General features: G+C 36.5%; 1 protein-coding gene across 1 annotated transcript in view; it reads left to right on the forward strand.

The window, feature by feature from the left end:
* Positions 1 to 15,278: 15,278 nt before the first annotated feature.
* The window catches only part of LOC143250668 (calcium-activated chloride channel regulator 1-like), a 71,875-nt gene continuing 61,826 nt past the window's right edge, over positions 15,279 to 25,327 (forward strand). The window contains exon 1 of the mRNA XM_076501552.1: positions 15,279 to 15,601. Coding sequence (XP_076357667.1) covers positions 15,422 to 15,601 — 180 coding nt within the window. The 5' untranslated portion in view covers positions 15,279 to 15,421. The remainder of the gene's footprint in view (positions 15,602 to 25,327) is intronic.

Raw genomic sequence — 25,327 nt, forward strand, 5'->3', positions numbered from 1 at the left:
TGTAAACAAAACCACGTTCATCACACTGAGTAAAGTAGCAGTCCTCATGACCAAATACTTTAAAAGGTTCGTGGATGTTTAAAACCTAAAGTGACAAGTAAAACTAAGTTTTCAACAACATTCGTGTCCATGTAACCTTCGATTCCGAGGACTGGTTGGAAGAGAAATGTAACAAGAGAGACTGGATGGAAGAGATGGATTTAAAAATCAACCAGAAAATCGAAATAAATTTTAAACAAACGTTATAAAAGGAGCAAATTCGGAGAAATAACAGTATTGATCAACTTTTTTGTTAGAAGTTAACTATAAATATCAGTTTCTAACAAATTGTTGAAAAATCATTTTAAACAATTTCTATAAAAAAAGAAACTATTCCTCACGATTAACATTTCCAAACCTCTATACCTGAAATTATCTCTCACAATGATAAATAATCCAGACTAATAAGGTTCGTTCCCTTACAATTTTTCATTAATTTCATCAGTTTGATCTGGTGGTCTGTAACAAGTTCCACCTAAAAAGAAAACCTCTTATAACCACTAACAGAAACCTCACTAGTTTCAACCACATTTTTATTAGCCTCGATCTCCTCAACTTCAACAGACTGTAACTGGTGCACTATAAGTCACACACTTTCCCTTTCATTTGGATAAGCTCTGTATTAAATTAAACGCGTTGTGTGCAGGGGTGGACACTGTGTTTAGAAGTTAATCAAAGAACTGTGTGTGCTTTTTTTATAGCAAAGCCATATCGGGCTATCTGCTGAGCCCACCAAGGGGAATCGAATCCCTGATTTTAGCGTTGTAAATCCGGAGACATACCGCTGTACTATCGGGGAGCTAATCATAGAATTCCACAGGGGGGGGGGTATTTGTGTTCTGCCTGCCACGAGTATCGAAGCCCGATTTTTAGTGTTGTAATCACGCAGACATACTACTGTGCTACTTGGAGACATGGTAGGTATTATGTGGTAGTTAAAATATTATTGTGTGTTCTTATTGAGACCCCTCGGTGTGGATTCCTGTACGTGGTGAGGGGACCTCCCAGGGAAGGTTCTGTTCTGGTTACCTTCTGGGATCTAAACATCCACCCACGTGTTTGCCGTGCGTGGCGACCCGTGAAGGGGAGGAGAGGATCCTGGTGGTTGAGGGGTCCAACCCTAACACACCACTTTGGCCTCGAATTCCTGTAGACGGGCGGCCTTTGGGTGGCCACCCTTGGGTCAATCGGCTGGTCCACTTGGGCTAGAGTCAACCAAGTACCAGTGTTGGAAGTTCTCAACGGGTGTTGTGGACATTGTGCCTGATGCTGGTGTTTGGGGAAAGTGCTCACGAAACCCTAGCGTTGCTGCATTGTCCTTGCGTGACTTTGTAGTGCGTCCCCTTGTAGGGCTCCATGGTGGGTGGGGTCAGTGGGTACCGAAATTTTTCCTTTTTCCTATGGATCCTCCAAAAAATTTAAATAAAATTGTAAAAAAACAGTCAATGGGTAAGCGACCACGTCTTGAATACTCAGAACAGCAATCTTCAACATCAGTAACACACGTACCTCATTTTCTTATATTACATTCTCTTTCGGAAAAACCTTTAGGGCAAATGTCCCCTTTTTTTTTATTCAAAAGGGACTAGAGGGACTTGCTGGCTCTCCAAAGTCAGTAAAGAAACTTCGATCTGGTGACATATTGGTTGAAACATCCACATACCAACACAGTGAACTCCTCTTGAATTCAAAGGCAATTGGGGATATACCTATTGAGGTTACACCCCATGCTACCTTGAATTATTCACGAGGAGTTATTGTTGAAAGGGATTTGAAGAACGTTCCCGAGTCGGAGATTCTCGCTGGTCTCTCCATTCAAGGAGTTTCTGCAGTGAGGCGCATCTCCACTCGCAAAGATGGAGTTACACTGCCAACAAATACCCTCGTTTTAACATTTACTTCACTACGTACACCTGCCACCATCAAGGCAGGTTATCTCATTTGCAGGGTTCGGCCATACATACCAAACCCTCTTCGATGTTTCCAATGTCAGAGATTCGGCCACTCAAAGACATCTTGTCGTGGTTCCCTGACATGTGCTTGTTGTGGAGGCAAGGACCACGATGCCTATGACTGTGACATGAACCCACATTGCGTAAACTGCAATGGTTCTCACCCCTCTTACTTTCATTCTTGCCCAAAATGGTTGGAGGAAAAAGAGGTGCAGCGTTTGAAAACGACACATAACATTAGTTATCCTGAGGCTCGGAAATTGCTGTCCACAACTCCATCTCGGACATATGCTGCTGCATTTCATTCCACAACTACAGTGGGAGTGCAGACAGATCTCTCTGTGCCTCCAAGAGAATCGTTTTCAAAACAAATGAAAAGCCTTTTGACCTCCGTGGTTAAAAAGGTTGATGAATCGACTTCCACACCCATCTCTGTTCCTCCCATACCTTCCAACAAACCTCAAGATTCACGTCCTTCAGTTTCAAATACAGGCATTTCTTCTGATACATCTTTTTCTCCCACCACAAGAGACAAAACATTTCGTTCGCGTCCTCAGTCACTGGATTCCAATAACAAAAACCTGCCCACCCGACCCAGAGCAGGATCCATGGAGGTTGATAGACCTCCTCCGACTAAAGACAGTAAAGAAAAAAGACGTGGTCGTAAACCGAAGGGTTCTCCAGCCACTTCACCTACCCGTTCTTAAAAATGGCCACCTTGATACAATGGAACTGTCGAGGTTTACGTTCTAATCTGAATGATATCAAAACGCTGATTGCTTCCTTACCATCCTGTTTGTCTTTCTTTACAAGAAACATTTCTCAAAACTGCTGATACTGTCTCCATTCGGCAGTTTTCTCTGTACAGAAATGACAGGTTGTGTGATGGTCGAGTACATGGAGGGGTGGCACTGTTGGTTGATCAACACGTGCTCACCCTGTCTTTGTCACTCAACACACCCTTGGAGGCTGTAGCCATCCGTGTTTCCTTGGGTCATACCATCACTGTTTGTTCTCTGTACCTGTCCCCTGGAGAGACATATGATCAATCAGATCTTGATGCTCTCGTTGAACAGTTGCCATCTCCATTTCTAATCCTAGGGGATTTTAATGGACATCATCCCCTCTGGGGAAGTGCTATTATTGATGGGAGGGGCCGATCTGTAGAGCGGATGCTCTCTGATCACAATCTTTCTCTTCTCAATACTGGTTCTTCCACTTACTTTCATGCACCTAGTCAGTCCTTTACCGCTATTGATCTCTCAGTTTGCTCCCCTTCATTATTCTCCCATTTTTCATGGAGGGTTGACAGTAATCCACTAGGCAGTGATCATTTTCCGATCCTTTTGAGAGAGACTGGCCGTGGTCGATGCCACCCTACCCGCGTGCCCCGGTGGAAGCTGGATCAGGCAGACTGGTCCACTTTCACTGCTCTCGCAGAACTTGATCCTGCCATCGTAAATCAGCCATCAATAGACGACTGTGTAGCAGCGGTAACTGACTGTATTACACATGCAGCTGCTCAGTGTATTCCTAAAACCTCGACACGTTTTTTACGATATCCTCGTCCGTGGTTGAATCCTGCTTGCCACTTAGCACGGAAGGCTCAAAAGCGGGCCTGGGATACTTTTCGTAGATATTCCACACTTTCAAACCGGGTTTCTTTCCAACGGGCCCGTGCACATGCTAGGTGGGTAAGACGTCAAAGCCAGAAGGAATCTTGGATTAAGTTCACAACCAGCATATCTTCTACCACCAGTTCCAAGATCATATGGGACAGGATTCGAAAGGTTAATGGGCACTACAATTCTGTCCCCCTCTCGATCTTACTCTCTGATGGTCAGGAGGTGACTGATGTTCGGAACATCGCTAACACTCTAGGTGAAAGCTTTTGCGGGTATCTAGCACTTCTGCTTGTTTCTCCACCTTCCTGGCCATCAAGACTCGGGCAGAGCGATCACCTCTTTCCTTTCGAACTGACTGTTTCTTTGACTATAATTGTCCCTTTACCCTGGTGGAACTAAAAATGGCCCTTCATCGGTCTGCCAGTACGTCTGTTGGACCTGATGATATTCATTATGACATGCTGCACCATCTATCTCCTGCTTCTCTTGATGTCCTTCTGATTGTTTTCAACCGGATCTGGCAGGAGAATGTTTTTCCTGATGCCTGGCGCCAGTCTATTATTTTACCTTTCTCTAAGCCAGGGAAAGATCCCAAGATTCCTTCAAACTACCGTCCAATTGCTTTGACGAGCTGTCTCTGTAAGACATTAGAAAGGATGGTTAATGCTCGTCTTGTTTGGTTCCTTGAATCAAACAACCTCTTCTCGCCCACCCAGTGTGGGTTCCGTCGACAGCACTCCACCACAGACCACCTAATTCGTCTTGAAACATCTATCAGAGAAGCCTTTCTCAACCGCCAACATCTTGTATCAATATTCTTTGACATAGAGAAGGCTTACGACACAACATGGAGGTATGGCGTTTTGCGAGACCTCCATACATATGGGTTACGTGGCCATCTACCCATGTTTATTAAAAAATTTTTAATGGACAGGAGATTCCAAGTTCGTGTGGGTTCGACACTTTCCCGTTCTTTTGTACAGGAACTTGGAGTCCCTCAAGGCTGTGTATTGAGTGTTACACTCTTCAGTATAAAGATAAATGCCATCACTGAACAACTCCCTCTCACTGTTGCGAATGGGCTGTATGTCGACGACTTTCACATCTCATGTCAGTCGTCAAACATGAGATATATTGAGCGGCAACTACAAACTTCCCTCAATTGTGTACAGAAGTGGACTCTGGCGAACGGCTTTAATTTCTCTCTCTCCAAAACTGTATGCATGCACTTTTGCCGTCGACGGGGTATTCACCCTGATCCTGAACTTCATATCGGTGAAGTTTTGCTGCCAGTGGTCCCGGATACCAAGTTCTTGGGGCTTATCTTTGATCGTAAACTGACCTTTATACCACACTTAAAGCAGCTTCGGGTCAAATGCACAAGAGCACTGAACATCCTCCGTGTTCTCTCTTCTACCAGTTGGGGGGCAGATCGCTGTTCAATGTTAAAGGTATATCGTGCTCTTATTAGATCGAAACTCGATTATGGATCAATGGTCTATGGCTCTGCCAGACCCTCGGTCTTAAAGATGCTGGACCCCATTCATCACCAAGGACTTCGACTCTGCACTGGGGCTTTTTGTACCTCTCCAGTTCAAAGTATATACATTGAATCTCATGAACCTTCTCTACACCTTCGCCGTTTGCAACTATCTTTACAATATACTTCGAAATTTCATTCCTTACCAAAGCATCCCACCTGGAAATGTTTTCCTTCCTTGGGGGGCAGTACTTTTTCAGAACAGACGATCTGTCATTGCTCCGTTTGGCCTTCGCATCCGGGCGTAATTGGATGAATTGGGTCTGTCCTTGGATAACATTGCAGATTCCACAGGTCGGCCCATCCCACTTACAGCCCCAATTGTGACCTTTCTTTCAGTCACCTAAAAAGGCAGATACTCCAGATTGGAAGTACCGTCTTTTATTCAATGAATATCTTTCAAACATTCATTCAGTTCCCATTTATACAGATGGTTCCAAATCAGGTAATTCAGTGGGCTCTGCTATGGTTTGCTATGGGTCAGTAGTTGCGCGCAGAATCCCTTCTACAGCTTCTGTGTTCACTGCTGAACTGTATGCCATATCTCTTGTCCTGGATCATATTGCAGCTGAGCAGTACTCCAACTGCACTATTTATACTAATTCGCTTAGTTCTATACTTGCCTTGGAATCGCTACACATTAGCTCACATCCTATTCTCGCTGATATTCGAAACCGACTGGCCCATTTCTTATTAACAGCTACTTCAATCCAGTTTTCTGGATACCAGGCCATGTTGGTATTCGCGGGAACGAGCTTGGAGACATGGCAGCTATATATGTCTGCTTCAGCACCATTACTCCTATGCCTATTCCGTACATGGACTATGGTGTTGTCTTCAAGGCTCGGCTCCGTGCCAGCTGGCAGTCCACTTGGAGTGAGCAACGCGACAACAAACTTTTCAAATCAAACCCAAAATTGGACTTTGGCCATCTAGCTTCCGTAAAGTTCGGAAGGAGGAAGTTGTTCTCACTAGGCTACGCATTGGTCACAGTTTTTAACTCATCATTTTCTTTTATCTGGAACTGATGCACCAATGTGTAGTTTGTGTAACACTCAAATCACTATCAGCCACGTTTTACTTTCTTGCCATCGTTACAATTCTCAACGACGGCAATATTTTAAACATGTTTTTTCCAAGGGTCAGTCTGTAACATTAGACAGAGTTATTGGTGATGGTGACTCTGTCCACCTTGATAATGTTTTTAATTTTTAATGGCCAAATCTTTTAATCTCATTTATTTATTCATTACACCTTTTTAATTGTGGTTCCTTTTTTACAGTTTTAATCTCTCTCATTCAATTTGACATTGGACAATGGCCAGAACATTAAATAACTCGACACCAGGACTGGAAAGGCCAACTTCAGGTGACTAACGCTACTGTTTGAACTATCCGTTTGAACTACTCGTTAGTCGTCCTGGCGAGTTGTTATTATACTTTTGCTGCATATCATTTCACACTTTACTACTTTACTTTTTAGTACTGGCCATATTGACTCATAACCCGGAACCAGGACTGGAAAGACCAACTTCAGGTGACTGACGGTGGTTTTTATACTTACCTGTTAGTCTTCCTGGCGGGTTATGATCATTACCATTCTGCTACAGGTAGTCCTTTACAACTTTGTTGACTGGATGTCAACATTGGTTTTTACGCCATTTTCTGTTTTAATTGCCGTTTTGCTTTTATCTTCAATTACTTTTACAAATGTTACTTCATTTACTTGACTTTTATCTTTTTACTGGACATTTGGCTACTCATTATTATGAGTTTGCGGAGTGTCTTTTAAAACTTTTATTCTTTTACATTTTGATAATAGCTGCTATGACACATAACCCGGAACCAGGACTGGAAAGGCCAACTTCAGGTGATTGACGGTGGTTCTTGAACTTACCTGTTAGTCCTCCTGGCGGGTTATGATCATTACCATTTTGCTAGAGTAAATATTTTACAACTCTGAAGACTGGATGTCACCATTGGTTTTTACACCATTTTCTGTTTTAATTGCTGTTTTGTTTTTTACCTTCATTTACTTTTACAAATTTTACTCCATTTACTTGACTTTATCTTTTTACTGGAAATTTGGCTACTCATTGTTACAATTTTGCTATGTGTCTTTTAAAACTTCTATTCTTTTACATTTTGATACTGGTTGCTATGACACATAACCCGGAACCAGGACTGGAAAGACCAACTTCAGGTGACTGACGGTGGTTCTTGAACTTACCTGTTAGTCAGGTTATGATCATTACCTTTTTGCTAGAATAAATACCTTACAACTTCTTATACTCTGCCTTCTATCTTAACATTGTAGACTAGGTGTCAACATTGGTTTTATACTTTTTTGTTCTACCTTCATTTCCATTTATGTCTATTACTACATTTATTTTTTTTTTTACATTTTTACTGAATGTCTGGCGCAGATAGCCTCGCTGCTTTGTGCCATAAAACACTAAATCAATCAATCTTATTGAGACATCTAAGGGACTTTAAAGTATAATCAAACATCTAATAGACTTAATACTAATGTTATAAGTACACTTAATTCTAATTAGCTTTGAAAGCTTGAAAATCGTGTTGACGCTATAATAATATATTGAATTTTTTTTAACAAGTCTTCTTAGGCTTGAAATGAGAAAGTTACTCATGTCGCAACCATTTGTTTATTTTTATCATAGCATTAATATGTTCTTATCAAACTGTCTGACATTGTTAGATATGTAGATGTCATATCTAATAAACATAGCTTGTTAAACTCGTATAACTGCTCTCAATCACAAGGCCATTCAATGTCTTACAATGCCACTGGAGTTCAAGTCCACTCCTTTTATACAAATACAAGGGTTTTGTCGAACCCTGTATCATGTCATACAGGGTGGCCCGTAAGACCCTACCCATCAATGTATTGTGTCTAAACAACGTTATAATACTAATGATGAGTTGAAGGCAGCTGTTACCCTGCTATGGTGAAAATGTCTCGCAGAACATGGCGTCGCATAATATTATGCAACGAGAATGAGGGGCAGTACACAGATACACTGGATACATAAGATATATGGATGGGTAGGGACTTACGGGCCACCCTGTACTAAGTGGATCTCTTATTTTCCTATCTTTTATTCCACCCCAGTGGTATAGTGGAATGTGTGCAGACTTAGATGCTAGAAACTGGGTTTTGATACCCTTGGCGAATAGAGCACAGATAGTCCATTGCATATCTTTGCGCTTATTTACAAACGACTGCCTTTCATACCCGTCTTCTGGATACGCAACGACATGTCCTACCGATAGTTTTCAATATAACGCTTTCTAGTCCTCCAAATGAACAGTGTGAAAGAGAAACTATTTCTGTACGCTTGTACATCCTTCGGAAAGTTTATGAACTGTGTTAAATGATGTTTTCTCTCTCTCAAAATGTAATGTTTCATAATATACTCGGCAAAATTGTTCATTTTATATCTAACCATTCAGACAATTGAATGGTTATTTTTGTTTCTACATTTCTCTGAATTGCTATATTTAAAAGTGAGTGGGACTTTCTTTCGAAATCACAACCATCCACACGCCAGTCTTCATGAATTGTTACGTTTCCACACATTGTGTTAAGTTTCATCGAATCTCTTGATCAGTTAGGAAGCACAACCAACTGATAATCCATCAGTCACCCCATTCTCTCACCCCCCCTCCTTTTATGGCTTGTGGTGAATTTACAAGGACAACAAAAAAAGTTAAGCTTTCTCTAAGTATTGAAGTGCAGTGAAAGGATAAAAACGAACCAGGGGGCTAGGGTGCTCGACTGGTGTGATATGAGGGTCATGATTTCAAATACCAGTTATTAAATATACTCGTCCTATATAGTTGCCAACTGGGCCAGCCTCTAAGGTGTAAACGTTATTGGGTAACAAACACCAATCAACCCCAAACTAGTTGGGGAAAAGATCCTAAAGACAAAACATGAGCGAGTTACTACTTTTAATTATTAATTTATTTATGATAAACAAATGAAATCAACGACTTAGAAATGTTATTGAAGAATTAGGAATGACTTGATATTAGCTAAAAACAAATCATTGAAATATAAATAATCAATTACAGTAGATAATTTGTAAGTGTAACGTAAGATAAGACAAACCCCCAAAATAATTCATGCTTTTAAAAAAATTATGAAAATGAATAGAAAAATATAGAAATTAAAAAGGCTATTTAATCTTGTAAGTTCACTGAAACATTAGCGAGGATTATAATTAAAATATTCAACAGAATCTTTCTCATTGTCCTGAATACTTTTCAGTCAACAATAAAGCGTATCATATTTTGATTTGGTGATGAAATGCATTTGTTTTTATACTTGTCACAAGTCGGTATAACAATATTCATTACAAAATTAAAATCTGCGGTAAACGATAAACTGTTATATTCTCGGTGATCAAAGCCCTCGATTGCTTTTTGTAATTCATTCATGTTCCTTTCATATTTAAAATTATACTCTTGATTGTTTTTTAATTTCGCGCAAAGCTACTCGAGGGCTATCTGCGCTAGTCGTCCCTGGTGTAAGACTAGAAGGAAGGCAGCTAGTTATCACCGCTAACTCTTGGGCTACTCTTTCACCACTAAATAGTGGGATTGACCCTCACATTACGACGCCTCCACGGCTGAAATGGCGAGTATGTTTGGTGCGACGGGGATTCGAACCCACGACCCTCAGATTACGAGTCGCACGCCTTAACACGCTTGAAAAGTAGGTATTAATTAACCGGTTAATTCAAATTTTATTCTTTAAATTTACATGAAACCTAAGAAGTATTTAAACGTTGATAGATTATTTATTTTTACTATTTAATATATCAATGATAGGTTAAATAATAAACGTAAGAAAAAAAATTTGAAGGAATAAATAGAAAATGCAAACTGGTTCTTAAAATGAAGTCCAGTGCCATCTGGTACCTTTCAACCGTTAATTAAATATAGCAGATTTTTCTGTAACACTGGAACGTCTAGTAGTATGGTGGGTGATAAATGACGTTTATTGATTCTTTTATTCAAAAACCAGGTATAAATGAATACAGGCTCACTACATTAGCACTTTTTTCAGTACGTGTTTATATAATTGAATCAGAACAAATATTTTATATACCTTGACAAACAGCACTATAAATTTATTAAAACACAGGCGAAAAGCTCACGACAAAACTGAATTTTTGCCTATGTTTTAACAATAGCGCGATCCGATAAAGTAGTATTGTGCTTACATAATGAGACACTAGATGGTAGCACTTTCAAAGCAAATAATTTCTGCTTTCCATGAAAGAGCAGTGGGCACGTATACATGGTCAAAGTTCAACCTGGAAACTGTTTTCAGAATTCACCAATAATTTGATATTTTCATTTTCCCTCTGAATGTAGATACCTTTCTAAAGTTGCATATTACTTGTTGTTTGTTAAATAAAACAAAAACTAAATTAAAAGGTCAGCTATCCGTCAGTTACCTCTTTCTTTCTTTGTTAACCTGACGATGACCAAAGAAGGTCGAGACGTTCTCTCCTCCACATAAATTTTCTCAATCCAAACCAGCCGTGTTTACATATATAATATGAAGTATTTTAAAAAATCAAATCTATTGGACATGAATAATTTTATTTTTATGTACTTCCAATTACCATCGAAATATTTTAAGGGATAAAACTCTCATAAACCTCTCACCATTCATTCATTGTTCAGGTACTTTTCTAATGCTAGCAATGGAAATTTACTATTTATAACTTGTATCGTTGTGTGCTAAAACTACGAGTTGCCGTTGGTACAGCGGTAAGTCTACGGATTTACAACGCTAAAACCATAGGATCAGTCCCCTCGGTGGACTCAGTAGACGTGGCTTTGCTATAAGACACGCACACTAAAACTACAAAATTTTACCTCAATAAAATACAAATGAAAATAAAGAAACAGTATCAAAACAGTTCTATTTCCGGACAATAATGCAGAGGTTTTAGCTCAATTTTACTAAAGTTTGCAGAATATGATCATATTTCTTAAGTATATTTGTTGAAGATACTTGTATTGTTTTCTTTTTTACTAAAAACGAATCATCAAAAAGTAACAAAGTGCTATAGTAAATCAAAGTATGAATAAAATAATTGCATCTTAGCTAAAAACTAAAGTACAGGATTTTCTTTCCGACTGATAAATAATACATACAAACTAACTGTTATATTGCTAATACAGCAAAGATCACCAGCATCTCAATCACAAATAACAAAATGTTCAGGTGAGCAACATCCAGTAACACTAGAAATTGTTGGTTTAGTGCTGCATTTGTAAGGTGAAACATTCACATTTTGTTTATATCATCAATCACACAACACAGACGTTTGACGGCGTTGTTCACTTCTTACCGCCGAAACTGTTTCTCTTAAGCCTAATAGTATATATATATATATATAAAGCACGAAAATCTGTCTGTCTGTCCGTTATCTAACTACTACTAGTTCGCTGGGCCAATCTCAACTAAACTTTGTGAGATAATAGTTTGGAAAAAGGGGCATGTTAATATGGTATTCACAGCTCTTGCCTCCTCTCATTATTGCTGTTATTTTGTATCGACTCCTTTTAACTCAAGTAAGCGTTAACTACATTCATAGATGGTGCAATAGTTTGGATAATTTCATTTTGTGTTATACCGTGGTTTAAAAAATATGCATATTGATTTCTTAAAACTTGTATCAAACTTTTGGTGAGGTAATAATTAATCTCCTGTAATAATAACCTATGTTATAAATAAATTGTATGAAAGTTAAGATTTCTGTGTTATTTATCGTAGTATCCACCTCCACATTTTTAAAAGTTCATAACCCTGACAAATGACGGGTACCTTAGCTTGTCTTATTATAAAACAAAAACTGTTGAGCAGAATTCTATTACACATGTGAAATAATTATATTTAACGAGATTTTAGTTAATGGAGATAGCTCATACCCAATATCGTTTTCAGATTTCTTTGTCATATTTATGTTTGAACTTTGTTTTACAGACGAAATTAAATTCGAACAGCGCGAACTATACATTTAGGTCTATTATGATAATTTGGAGGTCGAGTTCACCTCATAGTCAGACTTAATAAATATATACATCTAAGGAGCGTTGAACAATAAGACAAATTTTTTTTATTTTTTACATGAGTCACAAAGTACTCGACCGTGAACTTAATACGTCTATCAGTAAATTTCTTAACTCTGAATTACCTTTTTGGTCCAATTAGCTAATTAAATACCTTTTTCTAAATCGTTTATCTGTCGAATTGTTTGTAAGATTCTTAATAACATACAAATCCTAAAAACGACTTTAAGGATACACAATCATTACTGAACTTATTATTGTTAATGTTGGAGTTCCCTGTATATTTTGTATAAAAACTTTTTGATAGTGTGAGGTTTTTAAACTAGGTGTAACAAGCAAAAACACAAAGTTACTCAATATGATGCGATATTTTGATGCTACCGTGGTTAACAACATGAAATTTAAAATAAATAATAAATTTGATAAAGTATTTAGTGTGATGGAGTAGTTATAATAGTTGACAATATTTACCATACCTTAATTATAAGAAACGTAGTATTAGGACTATGGCGTCACTAGAACTATGGACAGGTAGTTAGGGCACTCGACTCGCAATCTGAGGGTCGCGGGTTCGAATTTCTGTCCCATCAAACGGACCCGGCAAGGCCAGGTGGTTAGGGCGCTCGACTTATAACCTGAGGCTTACGGGTTCGAAATCCTATCCCGTAGTGGCTCTCTCAGCCGTATGGGAGTTATAATGTTATGGTCAATCCCACTGTTTGTTGGTAAAAGAGTAGCCCAAAAGTTGGTGGTGTACGATAATGACAAGCTGCCTTCTCTCTGACCTCTCAGTTTTTGTTTGTTTGGTATTGTTCATGTTTCCTCAACTGTATGCGTATGTGTGTGTTTTTATAGCAAAGCCACATCCGACTCTCTGCTGAGTCCACCGAGAGGAATCGAACCTCTGATTTTAGCGTTCTAAATCTGTATAAAAGAACAACAATAACAGTGTTACCTAAATAAACCAAACAAAACGAAATACCTCACATATTGAATACCAGTTGTTACTACATACTTACGATCTCAGTTGTTTATATAATGTAATTTACACACGTTATATGAAACCTCGAAATTCTCCCATAATTTAAAACATAATATTTGCAAGGTAAGCTAAGAATCATAACACTGAAAGGTAAATAATAATAATAATAGATATCGTGTTACTGTGCACTTTGTTTGTTTGCTTTGATTGTGATCCATCCCGTTTCAATCTTTTTTTTTAAGCCAGATAATATGGAACTAACACCACACCTGCAACAATAGTTGTTTAGTTTTCATATTTTTTTATCTTTAATTTGTCAAGTTCATATTTTATAAAGTGTTAAACGTTTATAAAAGAAACTAAAGTTATAATGAGAATTACATAATATTAAAAAAATCGCATAGAATGAGTAATTAGAAGAATTGATAAATTGAATTATTAAGTTCCCTACGTAATAAGAATCAAACTCAGCAGAATGATTAATCATTATTTGTTTTACGTGCAATCAGATATCTTCTGACGTATTTTTGTTTCATTACACAAGTGTAGATAACTAACTATTCTGTGTTGAGTTATTCACATTTCTCTAGAGCTTTTTAGTTACTTATTTTTTACCTGTAAATTCTTCGCCTCCAGTTTTCTTTTCTTGATCCCCGTCTCCAGCTTTGGGTTTACTCACTTTATATTCCATGTTCTTCTTCTCCATTATCTTGTTTACCCGCGTTTTATTCTTTCTCTGTCATGCCCGTCTTCAGCCTTGTGTTTATACGTCTTTGTTTCATAATTCATGCATTATCTTCTATTTTATGGCCAGGTGGGTTAAGGCGTTCGACTCGTAATCCGAGGGTCCTAGGTTCGAATACCTTTCCCACCAAACATGCTCACCCTTTAAGTTGTGGGGGCGTTATAATTTGACGATCAATTCCACTATTCGTCGGTAAAAGAGTAGCCCAAGAGTTAGCGGTGGGTGGCAACGATTTACACTGCTAAATTAGGGAAGGCTAGCGCAGATAGTTCTCGTGTAGCTTTTCGCGAAATTCAAAACAAACAAACCAAACCTTCACAACAAACCTTATCGAACTGTATATCAAGATTTGTTCAACTATATGTTATTTTAGTTTTATGCCCAGCATGAGTAACTTATATGTTACATGAGTAACAATATGCTGAAAATTAAACATTTGAACACTGCAGTGCACTATTCAGAGCTCTTCCTATTTATTTAATACGCAGAATGTACAAACATATTACTTGGGTAATTGTTGAGTCCATGGTGAAATGGTATAGTATACATCATTGTTTATTGTAGCTCGTTCACTGGCTGCGAGTAATTACGTTTCTAACAGACCTAAATAATTTAATTAAAGGATATCATGATGATCTTGCATCCAAACGTGTTGAAGTGTGGAGCCAAATAAAAAACCCATAAAATATCACAAAATCGTTATATTAATTTTGATTTAAAACGTTTAATCCGTTTGTTTCCGATTTTACTGTTGAATTTGAGTTTAGTTTTGTTATATTCACACTACACTGTGGTAATTTTAAACCTAGTTGACGATCAACTACAAGTTTGTGGCAAAACTCGTGATGAAGAGTTCATGTCTCTGGAGCTGTGACAATTTCAGCAACATATACACGAGTGAAACAAATGTATAAGAAAGGAAAAAGGTAATTCACAAGCGACTAATATTCGTTCTTAAAAGATATAAGAAACTGTAATATAACAGTAAAAACGTTCAAGGTTTTATTTAGTGTGAATGAGGTAAGAGTTAGTTAGGAACGAGGGTTAAGTGTCAGAAGAACGGAAATCCGTTTCCGAGATTCATATCTCACATATTCAAGATTTAAGATTTTTTTCTGAATAGTATCGTTAAACCTTTTGATATTTACAATAAATAAATGCTTACAGCCCACCTAGTGTCATCTAATCTAATCTAGAAATACTTTATCAGTTGGTCCCCATAGTAACCAAATGAACTTTCTACTCCGAGATAATAATTTCAAATACAGCTACTAGTCATCAGTGTGATATCCGTTTGTTTTATTCCTGGAACATTAAAGTCATTATAGAATAAACTTATTCGTATGCTACTTAATAAATCAGAACCACTGTTGAAGAACTCGATTGTACGATAAATGACATTTCTTTAAGTGTAAATTTTACAATGTTTAGTCGGCAGAAACTATGTATCGTAAGTTTATGGATTTTTTGTTGGACATTCTACAAAAGTAAAGCAAGTTTAGTAACCATCGAGAGAAACAGGTACGATGGAATTGTAGTAGCATTGTCACCATATTTTAATTTAACCGCTGACGACCCAGTCACCATTATTGAACAGTTTCAGGTAAGAGAATGTGATTTTACCTTTACCAACATGTGATTTTACCTTTACCAACATGTGATTTTATTGTTTATACTCTTTGTTAAATTGACCTCATTGTTTCATGAGCAACTGTCGTGTAAAGATCTACACAGATCGAATAACATAATCAAAAGAAACCAATAAAGAAAATTATTGGTAAAAAGAAAACACTTTCAAGTGCACGATAGAAATGCCACAATTGATTAGAAACGTAGGTTAACTATAATTAAGAATGCTTATATATTAACTTGTTAAAATGACAATTAGCCATTATTATTGCGGTTACTAAATAAACAATCTGACAAGAAAAAAGAAACAAAAGTATTAAAAAATAGGCATAACTATTTCCTGCATCTTTTCTCACGCTGAAACAGTTACATTTTCCCTACGATACAGTTACGACAGAAAGTGTTTGTACCCCTGAGTGGTTTTTTGCTCATAACTTATAAAGTATCACGAGTAGGCTAATAGACGTACAGTATATTATAAATATTATACTAACACACATCTACATAAATTTTTATGTACAAATAAAATGTTTATAAACAAATAACCAAAAATAGGAGGAGCAGAAAGTGTTCGTAGAGTTCAGAACGTGAGAAATAACTGATATTCCCGTAAAACTTTTGCTTAGTTTAGCGAATAAACTACATTATACCGTTCCAGAACTAAACACAGGGTTCATAATTATCGGAATTTAGCCAGCAAAAAATGTACTTCCGGAAATTTAGCACTGTCTCCGTCATTATCTGCTTGGTCATCATGGCGAACAGGAAACAACTGTCCAGTGATTTAAAAAACCGAACTATTGTAAAATACAAGGCTCATTTGTCTCTTTCCGGTATTGCTACACAACTTAATGTGCCGAAATCCACTGTTCAAAGCATAATTGCCAAGTTTAAGCTGACAGGATCAACTGCCTCCCTCGTTTCGGATGCCCCACCAAAATTCCAGAGAGAACCAAGAGGAAGGTTCTCAGAGACGTTAGTAGGAACCATCGTTGAACACGTAATGACATACAGAAACTGGTAAGAGAAACTGGGGTTGAAGTAAGCACCTCTACAGTTACGAACATGTTACGCTCTTCTGGGTTCAAAGCATGCCATCCTCGTAGAACTACATATTTAAAGCCTGTTCATTTAGAAGCACGATTGAGATATGCAAGAAAGCATGTAGATAAACCCTTTACCTATTGGAAGAGTATTCTTTGGTCAGACGAGACTAAAATCGAGCTTTTCGGCCACAATGATGTTCACTATATTTTCCATAAGAAGGGGGAACGAAATCTTCCAAAGAACACCGTCCCTACAGTTAAACACGAAGGTGGCTCGATCATGCTATGGGGTTCCTTCAGCTCTTGTGTAGGCAGCCTTCAACGCGTTAAACGGAATCATGAAAAAAGAAGAGTACTTTGATATATTAGGGACTTATATCAAGAATGATGCTCGAAACTTGCGGCTTGGGCGTCGTTAGATCTTCTAGCATGACAATGACCCTAAGCACACATCGAAATATGTGCAATCCTGGTTGCAGAGGAACCATATAAGCGTTCTGGAGTGGCCATCGCAATCACCTGATCTCAACCCAATTGAAAACGTTTGGCATGAGTTGAAGACCAGGATTGATCAGCGTCATCCGAAGAACTTGCAAGAGTTGGAGGCCTTCTGTAAAGAAGAATGGAAGAAAATACCAATCGAGTACTGTCAAACGATCATGGAGGGCTATGAGAAGAGATTGCTCCAAGTAATTCACATAAAAGGCTACAGAACTGACCATTAAAGTAGACGCACGAACACTTTCTGCTCCTCCTATGTTTGGTTATTTGTTTATAAACAGTTTACCTCTCGTTCAATTTACATAAAATTTATGTAGATGTGTGTTAGCATAATATTAATAACACACTATACTTTTATTTTCCTAATCGTGATACTTTTTAAGTTATGAGAAAAAAACTACTCACGACGCAGGAGTACGAACACTTTCTTTCGTAACTGTAGATGGCTTTAAATTTGGAGAAAATAGACTGCGATAATATTTTTTCTTGAAAATATGGCTTTTTGTGTTTTTTTGGAAATGAGATTTTTATTTTAAAAAATAAGCTAGATATATTAAATCACACCTTATAATTTTGATCATGTTATTTAGAGAATACATTAGAAATATTCGCACGCGTGCATCCTATTTAATAAAACTATGGGGATTGGTTTGTTGGAAGAAGACAAGTAGTTTTAAAATAAAGATGACTGGTATAATTAATGAGGACTATTTACACAATCACATCAGACTGCCTTTAAACCATCTTAAGCGTGGCCTACAGAATGAAAATGAGTATAATACGTAAGGATGAATATGTATACGATCTTTCTACTAATACATTAACAAACTGATAAAATACAAGTGAAACATATAAAACTGGTAGACTGATGGAACGAATTAGTGGAGGGAAGTGGCGCGACAATTCTAGTTTAATGGACAGAAGTTGCATGACAATTCTAGTTTAATGGAAAGAAACGATATGACAATTCTAGTTTAATGGACAGAAATGGCATGACAATTCTAGTTTAATGGACAGAAATGGCATGACAATTCTAGTTTAATGGACAGAAATGGCATGACACTTCTAGTTTAATGGACAGAAGTTGCATGACAATTCTAGCTCAGTGGACAGAAGTTGCATGACAATTCTAGCTCAGTGGACAGAAGTTGCATGACAATTCTAGTTTAGTGGACAGAAACGATACGACAATTCTAGTTTAATGGACAGAAACGATACGACAATTCTAGTTTAATGGACAGAAACGATACGACAATTCTAGTTTAGTGGACAGAAACGATACGACAATTCTAGTTTAGTGGACAGAAACGATACGACAATTCTAGTTTAGTGGACAGAAACGATACGACAATTCTAGTTTAGTGGACAGAAACGATACGACAATTCTAGTTTAATGGACAGAAACGATACGACAATTCTCTCTATTTAATTTTTCTTTAAGCTTGCCAGTTTTACACCAACTATTGTGTTTTGGAAGCGTTTTTGTTGTTAGTAGAAAACTCGTGTGTAAACAAAGAATATAAAAATATACAAGTTAAGAAAAATAAATTTTCAAAAACAAAAGTAAATGTATAAATGGCTATTACCAATTATTCCGAAATAAAATAGTAGACATATATAACAGATATACACTATTCAATCACAGTTGAGTTCAATTAATGCTATTTTTGTCCATTACCATTCAACTACGCTGTGTATCTATGCTATTATGTTAGAATGATGCAAATGCCATTCTTACAATCTTGTTTTTGAAGGACTGATATTAGCTATCCTTATATTTATTTCCATTTTTAAAAATGGTTTTCTCAACTTGTTTGCTTGTTGTTTTTTAATGCAAAATTTCAACAGACTTAGGAGGGTTGTTGTTATAACTAAATTTTAGATACGATAAGAATCCAAGTGTAATATTTACTGTTTATCTGTTATTGGTAGGTAATTCCTGTTTTACCTTATATTTAAGGTTTTTAAAGGAACACCAAATTTCTTTAAGAACTCTAACTTCAAGGAGTATTTATAACGCCGTTTACACTAACATTATATGTGTATTTAATAACGACTAGTCATTAATAACACTTATAAAAGCGGATACTCCGTTTTGTCGCCTCGGCGAATTTAGTTAATATTGTTATGGTTAACTTGTAATACATAAGAAGTAGAACAAAGAAGGACAAGAAACTCAAACTTGTTATGTTATCTACGATACAAACATTAATCAGAACTTGTGACTCAGTCACGACATAAATATTGTTATAAAAGGAAACACTGTATTGTATTATTAATTTCTGATGACCTATTGAATAGATATTTAAAATACCATTTCGATGTACAATCCCAGACATCCCTCGATAGGCAGTGCTACTGCCTGCCTGATACATACTCGTATTCATTTGATAAATCAGGCTGAATATGGATTAAGTATAATTTGAAATTTGTGTTTAAATAAATGTTCATCATCGCACAAGTATTTTTGATTTGATTTTATCTCGTTTAATTATTTGGGAATATTTATAGACGTTTTGCATAGTTTGTAAAAGGTTTGAAACAAATATTTGAAAATTTACGATGCAAATGTGTTGAAGTTGTAATTTTCCCCTTTCCAAAATCGGTCTGGGCGATTGTGTGGTAGGTGTAATCGGATAGTTGGTTACATCAATGTTCCATGTTAAATCTTTTAATGATTTTACACAGTAAAGTGTCTTCAATGAAGGAAGGCTGTGCCTTAAAAAGATGTAAAAGAGTGAAACATGTTACTGAAGTAACATCGAATATCGACTTAAAACATCGTTTAATTCACTGTTTTCTCAGTCTTCAAATATTAGCTCATTTCTTACGGTTATTCTCATATTTGACATTGGTAATTTTAAGTGAAAACGAAAACCGCTTAAAACACTTAAGTTTGTCCACTGTGGGGACTGCTTAATAGTCCTGAACATCATTATTCTTAAGGTTCTAAGGTTCTCGAGTCCAAATCCTCGTCACACCAAATTTGCTCTCCTTTTCAGTCGTGTGGACGTTATAATGTTACGGTGAGCCCCACTATTCATCGTTCAAAAAGTAGTCCAAGATTCGGCTGTAGGTGGTGTCTATCGCTGCCAAATTAGGGACAGCTAAAGCAGATAAACCCTCGTGCATCTTTGCGCAAAACTCAAACACACTAAATCAAACTAAATTTACCATAAGAATATAGAGTGGATTTTTTTTACTTCGTAAATAAAAATTTATTTTTGCATATGAATAGAAATGAACTAAAGGGATGAGAGAGAGAGACAGGATAGGAAACTATAGGATAGGAGAGGACAAGACAAGAAACTGTAGGACAGGAACGCCATGTGTACTTTGTAATGAATCAACAGAACTAGGTTTTTCCAGAAATTTTTATGTAAACATTGACCATATATAGCTAGATTCTTCACTGAGATGAAAACCAAAATAATGACTTTGCCAAGTGGAGAGAGAGGCACCTTTGCTTTTGAAATAATATCAAATCATTGACAGCACACGAGAGATACATTGCATAATCTTCTTTCAATTACTTAAAAGAATCGATGAAATACTGTAAAGAAATGTTACAAATGTCTCTTTTGTACGTTCTACTGACAACTTAATACACGAAAACATAAAAAATACTAATTCGTTACTCACTTTTTGACGCCCCAGTGATACATCGGTATGCCTGCAGACTATCATCACTAGAAATCGGGTTTCGATATCCGTGAGAGGCAGAGTACAGATTACCAATTGTGTAATCCCTACTGACCCTTGTTCCTTGAGTTTCCCAACTTTTTACTCGTTAAGGAACATAAGTAAAGCCCTAATTCCCATGAAGAAACCAGTTATTTCAGGGTAAATGGATTTTAAGATCAATGGGCCTTAGGCCTATAGACATGGCACCGGTACTGTAATGACAAAAAAAAAGCTTTCTTAAATGGCTTGCTAAGCCATTTAATGTTAAATAAATTGCAGTAGGTTTCGTCCTCAAACTATCTTCCAAAAGTTTATGTAAGGTTAACAACGTCAGGCCTATGTCATGAAACTTTACTCAGTATATAACAAGAGAAACGAAACCCGTGTCATTTGAAACGTAAAGTTCGACGAAATTATTGATACTTTCAGATCCCCCACCCCTACCTCCTCAATGAAAACATCATCCACAATTGTAGATTTTTAGATCATATAAAATAGATTCAATGAATCTAAGACTATTTGAAAATTAAGTGTATGTCTTTCATATTTACATTTGATGTATTAATGTACTATTCGTATATCAATTTTAACGTAAAAGGCATTCAGAAAAATTAATTATATAAAAACACGATGCTGTGTAGTGAATTAACTTTTCAGAGCCTCTTTTAAAGATAGAAATCATAACCAAACCTAAATATTTCGAACTCTCCATCATGCTGATATATTCCACGTACACCATTGACTCGTTCTAGTTGGTACAATATTTCTTATGAGAAATCTGATTTACATTTTATATATTTAGTAGAATTCTTTATACGAATGTACATGACTCGTGACTAATTTCAGCCAGTGAGCGTGAGATATATTGAATGTTGTCTTATTTTATTGTAACTGCTTTGTCAGATAGTAAATACGGTCTACTACTCAAAATTTTAGTGGCAACTGTAATGTTCAAGCTAAGCCCGGAGATGTTCAGTCTAATAGAATGGTTATTGGAAATACTGACCAGAAAATTAAAAAAAAAAGAATCAATTTCAAACAACACCAGCGTGTTAAGTTTTTGCATTATCGTTTCGAAAAATTCCTTTTCCATTGTGGTGGAAATCAATAAAGCACTTTGAAGTGGATATCACCACCAACAATATCATGTTCACTCCGAACATTATTCGGCCTCCCAATAAAATCAAACGAATCAACATATGCTTTAAGAATTATTTTGCAGTACATTACACTGTTTTCAACTGTTTGTAAACCCCCCGGTGGCACAGCGGTATGTTTGTGGACTTACGACACTAAAATCCGGATTTCGATACATGTGGTGGGCAGAGCACAGATAGCCCATTATCCAGCTTTGTGCTTAACTTCAAACAAACATATACAGTTTTCTAAGTCCCTCTCCGTAGTACTGTTGGAAACTGTCAAATCATGATTGCTCATGAATGAATGAGTTCGTTGGGACATGAACTGACCTTTGGAGTGTGCTCTATTCCTTGGTTAGCCATTGGTAATTCGGCTGTAGTTTTTCCGAAAACTGACACATGTATATCTGATGATAGATATTTAAAAGCCCAACCAAAGGAAATATCTGATAATCACATCCTAGCTGTGATATTCAAGTACATCATGTACACTGTATATCACGTATTTGTTCACAATCTTAAATGATATCGAACGTTTTTAAATGTTCATTAGTTTTCTTCTGTGCAGGTTTTAACATAAAATTACTTGGTCCAGAACCAATGGTGTTTATTCGTTCAAGCGTGACTTTGTCTCTCTCTTTATTTCTCCAATTAAGTGTCACTTTCTGTACTGGAAACATGATTTAGAGACCCTTTTGGTCAGAAGGCATTGGAATGTCAAAAGAAGTAGTGTGTGTAATCAATCGGTCACACGGTGAAGCCATTACAGGATAAAAAAAACCGATAATTTCATGCAAGCTTGAAATATTTCCAAGGCCTTATCTACTTATATTTCATCATAACTGATTCTACAGGATTTCAGCTCGAGGGATGAGAAACTGAAGATCTAGTCACTGATCCAGTAGAGACAACCATAAACCTGTCTCCGCCGATACCACATTTTTTATGCTGTGTTTCTAATAAAAACTTTTTTACTATCCTTTAAATTTTGTCTAATCTATTTATTTCTTACGAAACTTAAGCTGTGTCGACTTTGCAGATTCAAATAACCAAGTGAATTTCCTGTTCAAACCAAGTCAGTTCATACGATTTTCACCCTGTGGTGTAGCGGTGAGTCTTCAAATTTACAATGCTAAAATCAGTAGTTCGATTCTTCTCTGTGGACAAAGCTGATGACACAGTTCATACGAGAATGTTACACGTAAACCCACTTGTTATTTCAAATATTGTTTTTACTGTGATTATTTGGTTTCCCACAAAGCTACACAAGGGTTATACCTGTGTTAGACTTCACTAACTTTGTCGTAGTAGACTAGGTAAAAAAACAGCTAGTCATCACCACTCATCGTCAACTTTTAACTTTAGGGCTCTTCTTGGGTCGAGACTCGATATTCTGCTGAATATGTTCTACTCTTTCAGCTGTTAGGCGTTGTAACTGTGGCATTTAACACCGCTTTTCGTTTAAGTCTAGCTGTGTTGGCCGTAAATGAAATATTTTGGTCGTTATCCCTACAGTTATTTCTAAACTATGAACGACTCTGATTTTTCGCAGGAGTGAATACTCATAAAGTTGTTCTAATCCTTGCTTTGGATTAGGGTTACTTCGTAAAACTGATTAGGGTAACAGCCCCGTGCGTAAAGAAATGAACTTTGTAAGTATCTGGTGGTAACAAAAGAAACCTATTAAATTATGTAAAAGAAACACTTTTTCTTTTCTTTTCAAAGAAATGTCCAAATCGCTTTCTAGTCCTTGGTTAAAAAACTTTATTTGTAGTTGACTGCTGTTCTGTATAAAAAAAAATAATTACAAACTTGTATTTGTGATGACACCATGTTAAAAAACTTTGCATGATAACGCATTAGTGTATACCCTATACAGTGAACTTTGGCCTAATCTTAATCACATGTAGTACAAATTATTAATAAGATTAGCATTGTTAACACATTAACCTCGCTTTAGACAGCATGACCATACAAATATCATATGTACCTTATTATAAAAAACTTCCGTGCTTACTAGATAGGAGAATCGATACAAAAGGAAAGTGATTAAAACTGTCTCGATTTACAATTCATTTTCATTTTCCCTGTTTTTTACTTTGTTTTTCTTCATAACCCTTTGTAAAAGGCGCCTCACTAGGAAGTGCTAGTGAACTAGCCCTGTAGCTCGGTTGTTGGAAACACTCACATGGTATAACGAACATAGAAACTCAATACACAGCAAAGTTTTATTCAAAACAAGCTCAATATTACCTTTGTTGTGATTTTTGTGGATAAATTCTGCTTTGACGTAAACATATTTTTTCTTTTAAAGTATTAATTACTGCTCTACGTGTAGTATTACCATTAGCAGTTTCTTGAGTATGTGCAAGTATAGAGTTTTTGTGGATAGCTTTCGTATCCTACGTTTTATGGACGTTAATGTTGAGAAAGCGGTAACGTCTTATATATATTTCCTTATGCAACATGATTTAATTGGTCGCTACTATAATGGATGTAGCGTGTATATCAGTATCTACGTATGCAACCAAAACTTCTGTTCCATATATTGAATTAAACCATAAAGAAAATCCGTAAAACTTTAACAGCTTGGCAACTCAAGATTCAGACAATTATAAACATAACTGTGGCACACGAAACAATCATTTATTTATAACATAAATCAATTTTCAATAAAATACTCTATTCGCAACAAGAACACAACTTTCGATAGGACTATAAGTGAGGGTTTGATTATGTCGTTCTTGATGTAATTCGTAAATGTAGTACTAAAAATTAAACTATTAGAAACATATTTTCTCAATAAACGGTATCACTTCCAATACATGCAAATATTACAGTTCATATCAGTGACATTTATAAAGATATTGAGCTCTTCACAATGAATCATTTTGATGCAGTGAGTTACGTATGATTAATGAACACAATCCGAACACTTTTCCCATGCAGCACTTCTCGGAAAAAAAAAACAACTTTATTTTTTATGGAAAATGATCACTTTTGTACATTTTATTCAATAATGTGTGAATACTACGACTATTAATTACTAGCTATTATTCTTATTTGAAAATCGTACACAAGCACATAAATCATGTGTGTGACTTGTTTTCATAAATTTTTGTTTTTATAAACTGCAATAGACAACGACCATTTCTAGTTGTTGTTAACCCTATTTTCATTATTCTGGAGGATCTTTCATCAACTGTGTCTCTGATTAGATTAAGAAAAGAAGATATACACTACGCTATACGAGTGACGGTGTGTGTGTTTTCTTATAGAAAAGCCACATTTGGCTATCTGCTGAGTCCACCGAGGGAAATCGAACCCCTG

Source organism: Tachypleus tridentatus, chromosome 5 (genome assembly GCF_004210375.1).
Source record: "Tachypleus tridentatus isolate NWPU-2018 chromosome 5, ASM421037v1, whole genome shotgun sequence".
NCBI lineage: Eukaryota > Metazoa > Arthropoda > Merostomata > Xiphosura > Limulidae > Tachypleus > Tachypleus tridentatus.